Consider the following 16,677-nt stretch of genomic DNA (forward strand, 5'->3'; position numbering starts at 1 on the left):
TTTCTGAACGACCGCAATTTCCTAAGAAACATTCAGAAACATTGGAGATGAAAATGGTTAGGAAGAAGGCGAAATCTGCCGAGGGGCATTCGTGAATTTCCGAAGCTTCTCGAGGGGCATTCGGGACCTCTCGGCTCTTTGCGATCTATTCGAGAGTCAAGTCTCTGGTAGATCCGTTCGTCGCCTAACTCCTAAGGGCGACTTGGGCAGACAGTCCCTCGACAATTTTCGGAAGTGTTCGGGATCGGCCCGAGAGTGGTGCCCTCTAGCGGCGGAAATTGTCACCATCCCCGGCCTCCAGGTTGGGCCGGCATGCGCAGACGCAGTTGCGCGCCGGCGGCTGTTCAGACCGGATGTGGTTGCTACTGAGGTCACTTCCGGCGGGTGACGGTGCGGACGGGTCAGAAGCGTAGAGGCGGCTGCAAAATGGCGGCGCCTGAGGAGCGGGATCTAACCCAGGAGCAGACAGAGAAGCTGCTGCAGTTTCAGGTAGCAGCGAGTACTCGGTGCAGTGAATGCCACCGCGGGCTAGGGAGTGGGTCCCTAGAGGAGCCCAGAACCCTGCTCAGATTGGGCCCGAGATTCTTCTCAGACCAGCAGGCGGCCCCCTCCCCCCCCAGGCGCCAGTTGCCCTGCTTGCTGCCCCCGGCCCCCGGGCCTCTGTCGGTCCCCAGCCTTCCAGGAATGGCTGCGGCCATACCCGCTTCCCCTCTCTCTCCTCAAGAGGGTCAGCTTCCCGGGTTCCCCTTAGCGGCGCCCGTCCTCAGCCATCCTTTCCAGCCTGGTTACCGGTTGGACCCTCTCCGCCAACGACTCTGGATCTACTGGGATGCTTAATCCCCACCGTGGAGTTGGCCTCGTTTCGGGTCTCTGGAAGGCCTCCTACCAGCCTCCCATGCCATTTCCACAAACGTTTACTGAGGGCCTCTTGGGTGCCAGGTCCTGTGTTGGGCGCTCTGGTGGCAGTGGGGTCAGGACTAGCCCCCGCCCTAAAGGTGTGGGAGGACACCTCGTAATGAAACAGTGCATGATAAATGTCATCAATGCCTCCTGAGGGGGTTTATTACCCCGGGCTTATTCCTGGGCTCACGTTCTTGACTCTGCTTGAGGAGGGTGGGAAACTTGCTGGAATCTGCCTCCTTTTAGTGGATGTTTGGGTTAAGAACTTTGGACACTAAGCACTTTATCCCTGAGCTGGAGAATCTGGTTGGAGGAGACTTAGGTAACCTTGACTCTGTTACCCTGATGGGTACCAGTTTCTTTATTTCTAGAATACGTATCTTAAAAGTGTTTATCCCCTAAGGATGTTGTGGAGATCAAAATGAGCTTATGGATGTCTAAAGGGCTTTGTAAACAGTAAACTGCTCTTAAACAGTATTGCAACTATTAATCATTATTTAACTTAGGATAGAATTAAAGTTAGTGGTACACTTATTTCCTAATATAAAATATGCTAAATATTCATTAATTATGCAATATTTACCAAGAACCTTAGTGCTCAGGTAATAACAACAAATGAATAGAATACCATTTATTGAGTATGGTGGTGTAAGTACTTTCCTGAAACACTTAGCGTACATTATTGTATTTAATACAACCCTATGAGAGTCATACTGTTACAATCCCTATTTTACAGATGAGGGATATGAGGCTTAAAAAGTAACATGCTTAGGTTACACAGCTAGTAAGTTGTGATGTCAGATTTAAAACCAGGTCCATCTTTCCAGAACCCTTCCTGAGCTCTTGACGTGTGTGCTATACAACCCATGTAAGTAGCAGTGTACAACTGAAAGTGGAATGCAAGTGCTCTAATATTGTATTTTTTTTCTCTTTGCAAGTTCTCACTTTTCTGTGATTTCCTTGATTTCACTGCAGTTAATTTTGAAGTGTTTTCTCTTAAATCAAGCAGTGGGTTGGAAGTGTATAGAAGTAGTTGACATTTGTTTGGAGTTTTGAGTGGAGAAATTGATGACACAGCAGATTAGAATTAGAATGAATAAAGAGCAGACAACTAGCTTCTACTTCCTTATAGACTGATAATTTCAGAGTGTTGTTTAACTTTGGCAGATCATTTTATCCCTTACAACTCTTGAGGGATAAGCCCCCATATTGTTTAAAGTGTAATGAGGTGAGGTGAACCATAAGTTGTGAAGTACTTAGTCTGGTCCTGGAAGAACATGAATATGTGGTAGCATTTCTGAGATAAAGTGCACAGGAATCTCTGTTTTTGTCTTCATTGGCTATCTCTATCAGTAAGAGAGGTGACTAGCAGGTTAAAGTTGTATTAAGATTGCTTTATGAAAGTGGATTTAATAAGGCAAATACATTTTACATTTGTGTATTCTTTAAGCAGTGGCTTGGATCAGGTTCATCATCCAGATTACCATTAACAGCCTCTGAAATTTACTAGGTGTCAAGCGTTATACCAGGTATTTGGTGTACATTAACTCTTCTAAACCTTTTTGTAACACTGTAAGGTGTTAACCCCAATTCAGTTTATTAATGAAGAAACAGGTTCTGTGAGGTCAAATAACTTGCTCAGGTGGTAAGTGGCAGAGATTTAGAAATCCATACCCATAACCATCTTGCTTATAACCTAATGGAAAAGCCAGACACATACATAAATAATGAGTATTCTGCAGTATATTAGTGCTCATGGTATAATAACATAGTAGTATAAACAAAGTGCTGTGGAAATTTAGGAAATGATAGTATTGATGAGGATGGTGGGGGGGGGGGGCGGGGGAAGAAGGATTGCTCAGTAGTTACCATTAAGTTTCTACCGTGCCTTAGGCGTGGTGCTAGGTAGTTTAGAACCATTATGCTTAATCCTCACAATAGCCTTGTAAAAGTGCCACAGGTGATATGCCTCCTCCTAGGTAAGGAAACAGGTCTAGTAAAGTATTTGCTCCAGATCATTAAGCTATTAAGTAGTGGGGATGGAATTAGAATTAGAAATCTAGTGGATCTGGATCTGAACTTAAAAGCTGGACTCTTTCCACTGTACTTTGCTGCTTTGAAGGAGGAATGGAATAACAGGTGGTGGGCAGGAGTATGTTCAAAGCTGAGGTATGGATATGAAATAATGTAGAATGTGTTTGTTATGATGGATTTAGAGAATTGGAAGTTGAAAATAACACTGGAAAGGTAAATAACAGCCAGATTTTGGAGGCCTGTGCTCAATGGTTTAAATTTAATCTGTAGGCTTGAAGAGCCATCAAAGATTATTTCAACTAGAGAGTGAAATAACACTAGGTTTCAGCTTTGCTTCACTAACGGTATGGAGCATGTGCTTGGAATCTCCACAGGGGTTAGGACAGAACAGGATGACACTGCTAGGAGTCAGTTTTCAATAAGTTGCTTCATTTGATATGTTGAAATTAGCAAAAGTGAAATATTTTGGAAATCTCAGGTTTCCTCTATTTCAATTTTTTTGTGACGTATGATTTGATTGGAACTCCTTAGGGTATATTTAGCAGGCTTCTAAGTCTGTTTGATGTCTTTTAAGGTTCTTCTGGTTACTTTCTCCTGTTTATTTTGGAACCAGTTGAATATGAATAACTAATGCCATATTTATTTTAGGCCTTCCCCATTTTCTTCAAATGGGAAATAATGGGTTTTAAGAGGAGCTAATACAAATGTGGGGAAGGTCAGTTGTATTGAAGTCCATTTTTCCAAATTTCCAAGTATAGCAGATTCCCCTGGTGTCTTGGTTTACTGCCTCTAGGTTTGAACGCCTGGAGAAGGATGACATGGATAAAGAGAGACGCGACTAAAGGAGCTATGCATGGCCAATAGAGGAAGAAACAGTCCTTTTCTGCTTGTACAGGAGCACGAAATTTTGAGATTCGAAGGTGTTTTTGTTTTTGATGTTGTTTAAACACGTATTGAGCATTTACTTTATCCAAAGTGCTCTAGATCCATTGTATCATTAACTTCTCCCAATAAACATGGTGTAGGTTCTGGTATTGTTAAGTAAACTAGGATCAGGAGATAATTTACCTAAGGTCAGTGATGAGCTTAGATTTGAATCCAGAACTCTGGATTCTCTTACTACCTAGCACTGCCTCTCTGGCCCTAGGTTTTGATTTGTTTTCAACAACAGGTAAGTGAGTAGGGCCAATAGAAACAGTATGGGACACTTTGAAGAAAGAGAACACAGCAAAGGAAGTCCAAAAGTGTGATTCTAATCCTGGACATCATCACTAATGTTAATTCTCTTAATCTTCTCTATGTGAAGATGGACTTTTTTAGGAGAAGGGAAGAAGAATCCCCCAAAGTGGGAATGAACAAGGAGGACCGTTCTCTCCCTTCCATACCCACAGGTATGAGAGAGAAAATGGGAGAGAGGGCTTCAGGGGGAGTATCTTCAGGGAAAAGCCAAGTTTCAGTTAGACCATGAAGGTGAAGGAAGTGTTCCGGAAGTTAAGGATCCTAGGGGATATTGCTGACATAGCAGGGCTTTTAATTCTAAACAGAATCCTAAAAATGTGGTGTTACTGGGTCAAAACAATGTACATTGTAAATTTTAATAGCTACTGCTAGACTGCTTTCCAGGGAGTTTTGGCAGCTCACACTCTCACCAAGAGGATGTGAGACGACCAGTTTCCCCACATCCTTGCCAGCACTGGATGGTATCTTTTCAGTTTTTGTTAATCTGATTAAATTTTCAGAGTCCTTATTTTAATTTGCATTTCTAGTGGTAGTGGTGGTTGTAGTTTTTGATTTTGTTTTGCAGTCAGTTGAGTTTGAACAGCTAATGCAAACACTTGTTTTAAGCTATTTCAAATGGGAAAGAGTAGGGACATAAGAGTGAGGGATTGGCTTTGCAGGTGTCCCACGGTATTATGGAAGGTTTGTTTTCTGGTTGCAGAATAAAAAGTGCTGATTTTAAGATTGAATTCCATTCTATAAACTCCTGATTATGGATGAGATTGAGCTCCTTTTGGCTACTTATGGTTAGTTATTGTATAAATTCCCTGTTTATCCTTTGTTCATTTTCTATTGGATTATTTGACATTTTCTTATCAGTTTGTACGAGTTCTTTATGTATACTGGTCATGTATAGCAAATATTTTCTTTCATGACATCATTTATCTTTGATCATTAATCTCTTCACTTACCCTTATTTAAAATTATGTCATCAAATTGGCATTTTTTTTCTTTCTGGCTTTTGGATTTTCTGTTTTGTCTAAGAATGCCTTCTACTTAATGACATTATACAAATGTTCTCTTTTGTTTTCTTCAAAATATTTTACAGATTTCTTGTTAAAATCAGATCTTTAATCCATGTGGAATTAATTTTTTGTACGTATGAGATGAGAACCCAAATTTGCTTTTTTCCAGGAAAGACTATAGGTTAGCTGAATAGTCAATCCCTCCCCCAACTGATTTGAGTAGTCCTCTTTATCATAGTGTACTCTGTTTTCGATAACCTATTTGCTAGTAGCATTACTGAATTAATAATAATAGCTTTCTACCAAATTTTATTGATAATATCTGATAGGACAGGACTCCTTCCCTATTCTTTTTTTTAATTATTGGTAATTCTTACAAGTTCTTTCATATACATTTAAAAATCATTTTGTGAGCCACTATGGAGAACAGTATGGAGGTGCCTTAAAAAACTAAAAATAGAACTACCATACGACCCAGCAATCCCACTACTGGGCGTATACCCTGAGAAAACCATAATTCAGAAAGAGTCATGTACCACAATGTTCATTGCAGCTCTATTTACAATAGCCAGGACATGGAAGCAACCTAAGTGTCCATCGACAGATGAATGGATAAAGAAGATGTGGCACATATATACAATGGAATATTACTCAGCCATAAAAAGAAATGAAATTGAGTTATTTGTAGTGAGGTGGATGGATCTAGAGTCTGTCATACAAAGTGAAGTAAGTCAGAAAGAGAAAAACAAATACCGTATGCTAACACATATACATGGAATCTAAAAAAAACAAAATGGTTCTGAAGAACCTAGGGGCAGGACAGGAATAAAGACGCAGATGTAGAGAATGGACTTGAGGACACGGGGAAGGGGAAGGGTAAGCTGAGATGAAGTGAGAGAGTGGCAAGGACATATATACACTACCAAATGTAAAACGGATAGCTAGTGGGAAGCAGCCGCATAGCACAGGGAGATCAGCTCAGTGCTTTGTGACCACCTAGAGGGGTGGGATAGGGCGGGTGGGAGGGAGATGCAGGAGGGAGGCGATATGGGGATATATGTATATGTATAGCTGATTCACTTTGTTCTAAAGCAGAAACTAACACACCATTGTAAAGCAATTATACTCCAATAAAGATGTTTAAAAAAACCTCATTTTGTGCAGCCATGGAATTATTGGAATTGCTTAAAATAATATATTAATTTGGGACTGGTCGAAATTCAGGAACATGTACATTTCTTTATTCAGATGTCACATGTCCTTTAAAATATTTTTTGTAACTTTCCTCTAGTTTTCGGATATTCCTTATTAAACTTATTCCTAGGTATTTTGTAGTTTTGGTCACCCTGTGAGTGGGATATCTCTTTATTTCTAAATGGTTACTAATAAAAATGCTGTTGCATTTTGTACATTTATCTTGATTTTTTTTGATCTATCGAATTTCTTATGTTTTCTGATCATTACTAATTTTCTAGTTTTCTCTCTTGGGCTCTTTTTTTTAAATAACAATTTTATTGAGATATGATTGCCATATCTTAAATTAACCCTTCTAAAGTATGCAGTTCAGTGGTTTTTAGTGTATTTACAAAGTTGTGCAAGCGTTACCACTATTTACTTCCAGAGCATTTTCATCACCTCAAAAAGAAACCCATTAACAGTCACTCTCCATTCTTCTCTCCTTCTAACCCCTGGCAACCACTAATCTATATTCTGTCTCCATAGATTTTGCCAATTCTGGGCATTTGGTATAAATGGAAGCATACACTGTACAGCCTTTTGTGCCTGGCTTCTTGCACTTAGCATAATGTTTTCAAGGTTCATCCATATTGTAGCCTGTATCAGTACTTCATTCCTTTTTATGGCCAATAATGTTTCATTGTGTGGATAAACCACATTTTGTTTACCCATTCATCAGTTCATGGCCATTTTTTTTTTTTTTTCATTTTAAGAATTTTTTTTTTTTAACATCTTTATTGAAGTATAATTGCTTTACAATGGTGTGTTAGTTTCTGCTTTATAACAAAGTGAATCAGTTATACATATACATATGTTCCCATATCTCTTCCCTCTTGCATCTCCCTCCCTCCCACCCTCCCTATCCCACCCCTCTAGGTGGTCACAAAGCACCGAGCTGATCTCCCTGTGCTATGCGGCTGCTTCCCACTAGCTATCCGTTTTACATTTGGTAGTGTATATATGTCCATGACACTCTCTCACCCTGTCACATCTCACCCCTCCCCCTCCCCATATCCTCAAGTCCATTCTCTAGTAGGTCTGTGTCTTTATTCCCGTCTTGCCACTAGGTTCTTCATGACCTTTTTTTTTTTTTTTCCTTAGATTCCATATATATGTGTTAGCATACTGTATTTCTTTTTCTCTTTCTGACTTACTTCACTCTGTATGACAGACTCTAACTCCATCCACCTCACTACAAATAACTCAATTTCATTTCTTTTTATGGCTGAGTAATATTCCATTGTATATATGTGCCACATCTTCTTTATCCATTCATCCGATGATGGACACCTAGGTTGCTTCCATGTCCTGGCTATTGTAAACAGAACTGCAATGAATATTTTGGTACATGACTCTTTTTGAATTATGGATTTCTCAGGGTATATGCCCAGTAGTGGGATTGCTGGGTCGTATGGTAGTTCTATTTTTAGTTTTTTAAGGAACCTCCATACTGTTCTCCATAGTGGCTGTTTCAATTTACATTCCCACCAACAGTGCAAGAGGGTTCCCTTTTCTCCACACCCTCTCCAGCATTTATTGTTTCTAGATTTTTTGATGATGGCCATTCTGACCGGTGTGAGATAATACCTCATTGTAGTTTTGATTTGCATTTCTCTAATGATTAATGATGTTGAGCATTATTTCATGTGTCTGTTGGCAATCTGTATATCTTCTTTGGAGAAATGTCTATTTAGGTCTTCTGCCCATTTTTGGATTGGGTTGTTTGTTTTTTTGTTATTGAGCTGCATGAGCTGCTTGTAAATCTTGGAGATTAATCCTTTGTCAGTTGCTTCATTTGCAAATATTTTCTCCCATTCTGAGGGTTGTCTTTTGGTCTTGTTTATGGTTTCCTTTGCTGTGCAAAAGCTTTTAAGTTTCATTAGGTCCCATTTGTTTATTTGTGTTTTTATTTCCATTTCTCTAGGAGCTGGGTCAGAAAGGATCTTGCTGTGATTTATGTCATAGAGTGTTCTGCCTATGTTTTCCTCTAAGAGTTTGATAGTGTCTGGCCTTACACTTAGGTCTTTAATCCATTTTGAGTTTATTTTTGTGTATGGTGTCAGGGAGTGTTCTAATTTCATACTTTTACATGTACCTGTCCAATTTTCCCAGCACCACTTATTGAAGAGGCTGTCTTTTCTCCACTGTATATGCTTGCCTCCTTTATCAAAGATAAGGTGACCATATGTGCGTGGGCTTATCTCTGGGCTTTCTATCCTGTTCCATTGATCTATATTTCTGTTTTTGTGCCAGTACCAAACTGTCTTGATTACTGTAGCTTTGTAATATAGTCTGAAGTCAGGGAGCCTGATTCCTCCAGCTCCATTTTTCGTTCTCAAGATTGCTTTGGCTATTCGGGGTCTTTTGTGTTTCCATACAAATTGTGAAATTTTTTGTTCTAGTTCTGTGAAAAATGCCAGTGGTAGTTTGATAGGGATTGCATTGAATCTGTAGATTGCTTTGGGTAGCAGAGTCATTTTCACAATGTTGATTCTTCCAATCCAAGAACATGGTATATCTCTCCATCTATTTGTATCATCTTTAATTTCTTTCATCAGTGTCCTATAATTTTCTGCATACAGGTCTTTTGTCTCCTTAGGTAGGTTTATTCCTAGATATTTTATTCTTTTTGTTGCAATGGTAAACGGGAGTGTTTTCTTAATTTCACTTTCAGATTTTTCATCATTAGTGTATAGGAATGCAAGAGATTTCTGTGCATTAATTTTGTATCCTGCTACTTTCCCAAATTCATTGATTAGCTCTAGTAGTTTTCTGGTAGCATCTTTAGGATTCTCTATGTATAGTATCATGTCATCTGCAAACAGTGACAGCTTTACTTCTTCTTTTCTGATTTGGATTCCTTTTATTTCTTTTTCTTCTCTGATTGCTGTGGCTAACACTTCCAAAACTATGTTGAATAATAGTGGTGAGAGTGGGCAACCTTGTCTTGTTCCTGATCTTAGTGGAAATGGTTTCAGTTTTTCACCATTGAGGACAATGTTGGCTGTGGGTTTGTCATATATGGCCTTTATTATGTTGAGGAAAGTTCCCTCTATGCCTACTTTCTGCAGGGCTTTTATCATAAACGGGTGTTGAATTTTGTCGAAAGCTTTCTCTGCATCTGTTGAGATGATCATATGGTTTTTCTCCTTCAATTTGTTAATATGATGTATCACGTTGATTGATTTGCGTATATTGAAGAATCCTTGCATTCCTGGAATAAACCCCACTTGATCATGGTGTATAATCCTTTTAATGTGCTGTTGGATTCTGTTTGCTAGTATTTTGTTGAGGATTTTTGCATCTATGTTCATCAGTGATATTGGCCTGTAGTTTTCTTTCTTTGTGACATCTTTGTCTGGTTTTGGTATCAGGGTGATGGTGGCCTCGTAGAATGAGTTGGGGAGTGTTCCTCCCTCTGCAATATTTTGGAAGAGTTTGAGAAGGATAGGTGTTAGCTCTTCTCTAAATGTTTGCTAGAATTCGCCTGTGACGCCATCTGGTCCTGGGCTTTTGTGTGTTGGAAGATTTTTAATCACAGTTTCAATTTCAGTGCTTGTGATTGGTCTGTTCATATTTTCTATTTCTTCCTGGTTCAGTCTCGGCAGGTTGTGCATTTCTAAGAATCTGTCCATTTCTTCCAGGTTGTCCATTTTATTGGCATAGAGTTGCTTGTAGTAATCTCTCATGATCGTTTGTATTTCTGCAGTGTCAGTGGTTACTTCTCCTTTCTCATTTCTAATTCTATTGATTTGAGTCTTCTCCCTTTTTCTCTTGATGAGTCTGGCTAATGGTTTATCAATTTTGTTTATCTTCTCAAAGAATCAGCTTTTAGTTTCATTGATTTTTGCTATTGTTTCCTTCATTTCTTTTTCATTTATTTCTGATCTGATCTTTATGATTTCTTTCCTTCTGCTAGCTTTGGGGTTTTTTTGTTCTTCTTTCTCTAATTGCTTTAGGTGCAAGGTTAGGTTGTTTATTCGAGATGTTTCCTGTTTCTTGATGTAGGCTTGTATTGCTATAAACTTCCCTCTCAGAACTGCTTTTGCTGCATCCCATAGGTTTTGGGTCGTCGTGTCTCCATTGTCATTTGTTTCTAGGTATTTTTTGATTTCCCCTTTGATTTCTTCAGTGATCACTTCGTTATTAAGTAGTGTATTGTGTAGCCTCCATGTGTTTGTATTTTTTACAGATCTTTTCCTGTAATTGATATCTAGTCTCATAGCGTTGTGGTCGGAAAAGATACTTGATACGATTTCAATTTTTTAAAATTTACCAAGGCTTGATTTGTGACCCAAGATATGATCTATCCTGGAGAATGTTCCATGAGCACTTGAGAAAAATGTGTATTCTGTTGTTTTTGGGTGGAATGTCCTATAAATATCAATTAAGTCCATCTTGTTTAATGTATCATTTAAAGCTTGTGTTTCCTTATTTATTTTCATTTTGGATGATCTGTCCATTGGTGAAAGTGAGGTGTTAAAGTCCCCTACTATGATTATGTTGCTGTCGATTTCCCCTTTTATGGCTGTTAGTATTTGCCTTATGTGTTGAGGTGCTCCTATGTTGGGTGCATAAATATTTACAATTGTTATACCTTCCTCTTGGATCGATCCCTTGATCATTATATAGTGTCCTTCTTTGTCTCTTGTAATAGTCTTTATTTTAAAGTCTATTTTGTCTGATATGAGAATTGCTACTCCAGCTTTCTTTTGATTTCCATTTGCATGGAATATCTTTTTCCATCCCCTCACTTTCAGTCTGTATGTGTCTCTAGGTCTGAAGTGGGTCTCTTGTAGACAGCATATATATGGGTCTTGTTTTTGTATCCATTCAGCCAGTCTGTGTCTTTTGGTGGGAGCATTTAATCCATTTACATTTAAGGTACTTATCGATACGTATGTTCCTATTCCCATTTTCTTAAATGTTTTGGGTTTGTTATTGTAGGTGTTTTCCTTCTCTTGTGCTTCTTGCCTAGAGAAGTTCCTTTAGCATTTGTTGTAAAGCTGGTTTGGTGGTGCTGAACTCTCTCAGCTTTTGCTTGTCTGTAAAGGTTTTAATTTTTCCATTAATGAGATCTGAATGAGATCCTTGCTGGGTAGAGTAACCTTGGTTGTAGGTTTTTCTCCTTCATCACTTTAAGTATATCCTGCCACTCCCTTCTGGCTTGCAGAGTTTCTGCTGAAAGATCAGCTGTTAACCTTATGGGGATTCCCTTGTGTGTTATTTGTTGTTTTTCCCTTGCTGCTTTTAATATGTTTTCTTTATATTTAATTTTTGATAGTTTGATTAATATGTGTCTTGGTGTGTTTCTCCTTGGATTTGTCCTGTATGGGACTCTCTGTGCTTCCAGGACTTGATTAACTATTTCCTTTCCCATATTAGGGAAGTTTTCAACTATAATCTCTTCAAATATTTTCTCAGTCCCTTTCTTTTTCTCTTCTTCTTCTGGGACCCCTATGATTCGAATATTGGTGCGTTTAATGTTGTCCCAGAGGTCTCTGAGACTGTCCTCAGTTCTTTTCATTCTTTTTTCTTTATTCTGGTCTGCAGTAGTTATTTCCACTATTTTATCTTCCAGGTCACTTATCCGTTCTTCTGCCTCAGTTATTCTGCTATTGATCCCGTCTAGAGTATTTTTAATTTCATTTATTGTGTTTTTCATCGTTGCTTGGTTCCTCTTTAGTTCTTCTACGTCCTTGTTAAATGTTTCTTGCATTTTGTCTATTCTATTTCCAAGATTTTGGATTATCTTTACTATCATTATTCTGAATTCTTTTTCAGGTAGACTGCCTATTTCCTCTTCATTTGTTAGGTCTGGTGTGTTTTGACCCTGCTCCTTCACCTGCTGTGTGTTTTTTTGTCTTCTCATTTTGCTTATCTTACTGTGGGGTCTCCTTTTCACAGGCTGCAGGTTCGTAGTTCCCGTTGTTTTTGGTATCTGTCCCCAGTGGCTAAGGTTGGTTCAGTGGGTTGTGTAGGCTTCCTGGTGGAGGGAACTAGTGCCTGTGTTCTGGTGGATGAGGTTGGATCTTGTCTTTCTGGTGGGCACGTCCACGTCTGGTGGTGTGTTTTGGGGTGTCTGTGGCCTTATTGTGATTTTAGGCAGCCTCTCTGTTAATGGATGGGGCTGTGTTCCTGTCTTGCTAGTTGTTTGGCATAGGGTGTCCAGCACTGTAGCTTGCTGGTCGTTGAGTGAAGCTGGGTCTTGATGTTGAGATGGAGATCTGTGAGAGATTTTCGCCGTTTGGTATTATGTGGAGCTGGGAGGTCTCTTGTGGACCAGTGTCCTGAAGTTGGCTCTCCCACCTCAGAGGCACAGCCCTGATGCCTGGCTGGAGCACCAAGAGCCTTTCATCCACACGGCTCAGAATAAAAGGGAGAAAAAATAGAAAGAAAGAAAGAAAGAGGATAAAATAAAATAAAATAAAGCTTTTGGGAGGTCTGACGTCATCTGCCAGCATTCAGCGGGTGTTCTGTAGGAGCAGTTCCACGTGTAGATGTATTTCTACTGTATCTGTGGGAAGGAAGGTGATCTCCGCGTCTTACTCTTCTGCCATCTTGCCCAGACCCCGGCCATTTTTATTGTTTACACTTTTCAGCTATTAATATTGATGCTGCTATGAATGTTTGTATACCAGTTTTTGTTTGGACATATTTTCAGTTCTCCTAGTAGTAGAATTGCTCGGTCACATGGTACCTCTGTTTAACTTTTTGAGAAATTGCCAAACAGTTTTTCCAATGCAGTTATACCATTTTCCCTACCAGTATTATGTGCAGGTTCCGGTTTCTCCACATCTGCACTAACATTTGTTAATCATCCATGTTTGAAACCATCCTAGTAAGTGTGAGATGTTAATCTCGTTGTTTTGATTTGCATTTCCCTAATGACTGAAAAGATGGTTGAGCATCTTTTCATATGCTTTTTGGCCATTTGTGTGTCTTCTTTTGGAGATACAAAATCAAATCTTTTGCCCATTTTTTAAAAATTGAAGTGTAGTTAACTTACAATGTTGTGCTTCAGGTGTACAGCAAAATGATCCAGTTATATTTTTTTCAGATATTTTTCCATTATAGGTTATTACAAGGTACTGAATATAGTTCCCTGTGTTACACAGTAAATCCTTGTTGCTTATCTATATTATGTATGGTAGTTTGTATCTTTTAATCCCATACTCCTAATTTATCCCTCCCCTTTCTTCTTTTCCCCTTTGGTAACCATAAGTTTGTTTTCTATGTCTGTGAATCTGTTTCTGTTTTGTATATAGATTCATTTGTATTATTTTTTTAGATTCCATGTATGTGATATTATATAATATTTGTCTTTCTCTGTCTCACTTCACTTAGTATGATATTCTCTAGGTCCATGTTGCTGCAAATGGCAATATATCATTCTTTTTTATGGCTGAGTAATATTCCATTTTGTGTGTGTATGTGTGTATATACACACTACATCCTTTTTTTTTTTTTAACTGAAGTATAGTTGGTGTACAATATTATATAAGCTACAGGTATACAATGTAGTGGTTTGCAAGTTTTAAAGGTTATACTCCAATTATAGTTAATATAAAATATTGGCTATATTCCCTGTGTTGTACAATATATCCTTGTAGCTTATTTTACACATAGTTGTTTGTACCTCTTAATCCCCTGTCCTTATATCACTCCTTCCCCCTTCCTTCTCCCCACTGGTAACCACTAGTTTGTTCTCTATATTGGAGAGTCTGCTTCTTTTTTGTTATATTCACTAGTTTATAGTATTTTTTAGATTCTACAGATAAGTGATATCATACAGTATTTGTCTTTCTCTGTCTGACTTATTTAACTTAGCATAATACCTTCCAAGTCCATCCATGTTGCTGCAAGTGGCAAAAATTTCACCCTTTTTTATAGCCAAGTAGTATTCCATTGTGTATATATACCACATCTTCTTTATCCATTCATCTGTTGATGGACACTTAGGTTGCTTCCATATAATGGCAATTGTAAATAATGCTGCTGTGAACATTGGGGTGTATGTATCTTTTCAAATTGGTGTGGGTTTTTGTGTTTTTGGATATATACCCACCAGGAGTGGAATTGCTGGGTCATATGGTAGTTCTATTTTTAGTTTTTTGAGAAACCTCCATACTGTTTTCCACAGTGGCTGCACCAATTTACTTTCCCACCAACAGTGTATAAGGTTTCTCTTTTCTCTACATCCTCTCCAGCGTTTGTTATTTGTGTTCTTTTTGATAATAGTCCTTCTGACACGTGTGAGGTGAGACCTCATTGTGGTTTTGATTTTCATTTCTCTAATAACTAGTGATGTTTGAGCACCTTTTCATGTGCCTGTTGTCCATCTGTGTGTCTTCTTTGGAGAAATGTCTATTTTGGTCTTCTGCCCTTTTTTAAAATTTATTTATTTATTTATGGCTGGCTGGCTGGCTGGCTGTGTCGGGTCTTAGTTGCAGCACATGGTATCTTTATTGTGGCACATGGGATCTTTGTTGTGTCATGTGGGCTTCTCTCTAGTTGTGGTGTGTGGATTTTCTCTCTCTAGTTGTGGTGCACAGGCTCCAGGGCACGTGGGCTCTGTAGTTGTGGCATGCAGGCTCCAGAGCGCATGGGCTCTGTAGTTGCGGCATGGGGGCTCTCTAGTTGAGGCGCATGAGCTCAGTAGTTGCGGCGCGCAGGCTTAGTTGCCCTGTGGCATGTGGGATCTTAGTTCCCCGGCCAGGGATCGAACCCGTGTCCCCTGCATTGGAAGGCGGATTCTTTGCCACTGGACCACTGGGGAAGTCCCTGCCCATTTTTTGATTGGGTGGTTTGTTTTTTTGATACTGAGTTGTATCAGGTGCTTGTATATTTTGGATGTTAACCCCTTGTCAGTCACATCATTTGCAAATATTTTCTACCATTCCGTAGGTTGTCTTTTCGTTTTTTTGATGGTTTCCTTTGCTGTGCAAAAGCCTTTAAGTTTGATTAGGTCCCATTTGTTTATTTTTGTGTTTATTTCTTTTGCCTTGGGAGACTGATCTAAGAAAATATTGCTATGATTTATGTTCGAGTATGTTTTGCCTATGTTCTCTTCTAGGAGTTTTATGGCATCATGCGTTATATGTAGGTCTTTAAACTATTTTTATTTTTGTGTATGGTATGAGGGAGTGTTCTAATTTCATTGTAGTTGTCCAGCTTTCCCAACACCACTTGTTGAAGAGACTGTCTTTTCTCCATTGTATATTCTTGCCTCCTTTGTCATTGATTAATTGACTGTAGGTGTGTGGGTTTATTTTTGTCCTTTGCTCATTTTTTACTTGGGCTATTTGTCTTTTGTTGTTGGGTTGTTAAGAGTGCTTTATATATCCTGAATACAAGTCCTTTATCAGATATATCATTGGCAAAAATATTCTCCCATTCTGTGGGTTGTCTTTTCACTTAGTCGTGTCTTTTGAAGTTTTTTAATTTCATGAAGTCTGGTTTAATGTTTTATCTTTTGTTGCTTGTGCTTTGGTCATGTCTTAGAAACCATGGTCTAATCCAGGGTTACAAAGATTTACACCTGTTTTCTTTTAAGACTTTTGTAGTTTTAGCTCTTACATGTAAGGTCTGATCCATTTTTAGTTGATGGATATGAGGTGGGGGTCCAACTTCATTCTTTTGGTTGTGGATAGCCAGTATTCCCAACACCATTTCTTGAAAAGATTATTCTTTCCCTATTGAATAACCTTGAAACCCTTGTTTAAGATCAGTTGACCATAACTAAAGGTTTATTTCTGGACTCGTTTCTGTTCCATTGATCTGTATCTACCTTTATCTGTATCTACACTGTCTTGACTATTGCAGTTGTGTAATAAGTGTGAAATCAGGAAGTATGAGTCCTCCAACTTTGTTCTTTTTCAAAAGTGTTTTGGCTATTCTGGATCCCTTTCATTACCAAATAAATTTTGGGATCACTTTGTCAATTTCTGCAAAAAAAGGCAGCTGGGTCTTTGATAGGGATTGCTGTTAACTGTAGATCAATATGGGGAGCATTGCCATCTTAACAATATTAAGTCTGTCAATCCATGAATATGAGAAGTCTTTCCATTTATTTAGGTCATCTTTAGTTTCTCTCGATGTTTTGTAGTTTTCTGTGTACAAATCTTGCACTTCTTTTAGTAAGTTTATTCGTACATATTTTATTCTTTTTGAAGGTACTGGGAAAGGAAATGTTTTCTTAATTTTATTTTCAGGCCGTTCATTACTACCATATAGAAATATAACTGATTCTTATATATTGATC

At 38.7% G+C, this 16,677-nt stretch overlaps 1 protein-coding gene across 1 annotated transcript in view; it reads left to right on the forward strand.

The window, feature by feature from the left end:
- The first annotated feature begins 389 nt into the window (after window positions 1-389).
- FAF2 (Fas associated factor family member 2) overlaps window positions 390-16,677 on the forward strand; it is a 64,443-nt gene continuing 48,155 nt past the window's right edge. Inside the window, exon 1 of the mRNA XM_061189958.1 lies at window positions 390-489. Within this exon, the coding sequence (XP_061045941.1) occupies window positions 427-489 (63 nt within the window). The 5' untranslated portion in view covers window positions 390-426. The remainder of the gene's footprint in view (window positions 490-16,677) is intronic.

Source organism: Eubalaena glacialis, chromosome 4 (assembly GCF_028564815.1).
Source record: "Eubalaena glacialis isolate mEubGla1 chromosome 4, mEubGla1.1.hap2.+ XY, whole genome shotgun sequence".
Classification (NCBI taxonomy): domain Eukaryota; kingdom Metazoa; phylum Chordata; class Mammalia; order Artiodactyla; family Balaenidae; genus Eubalaena; species Eubalaena glacialis.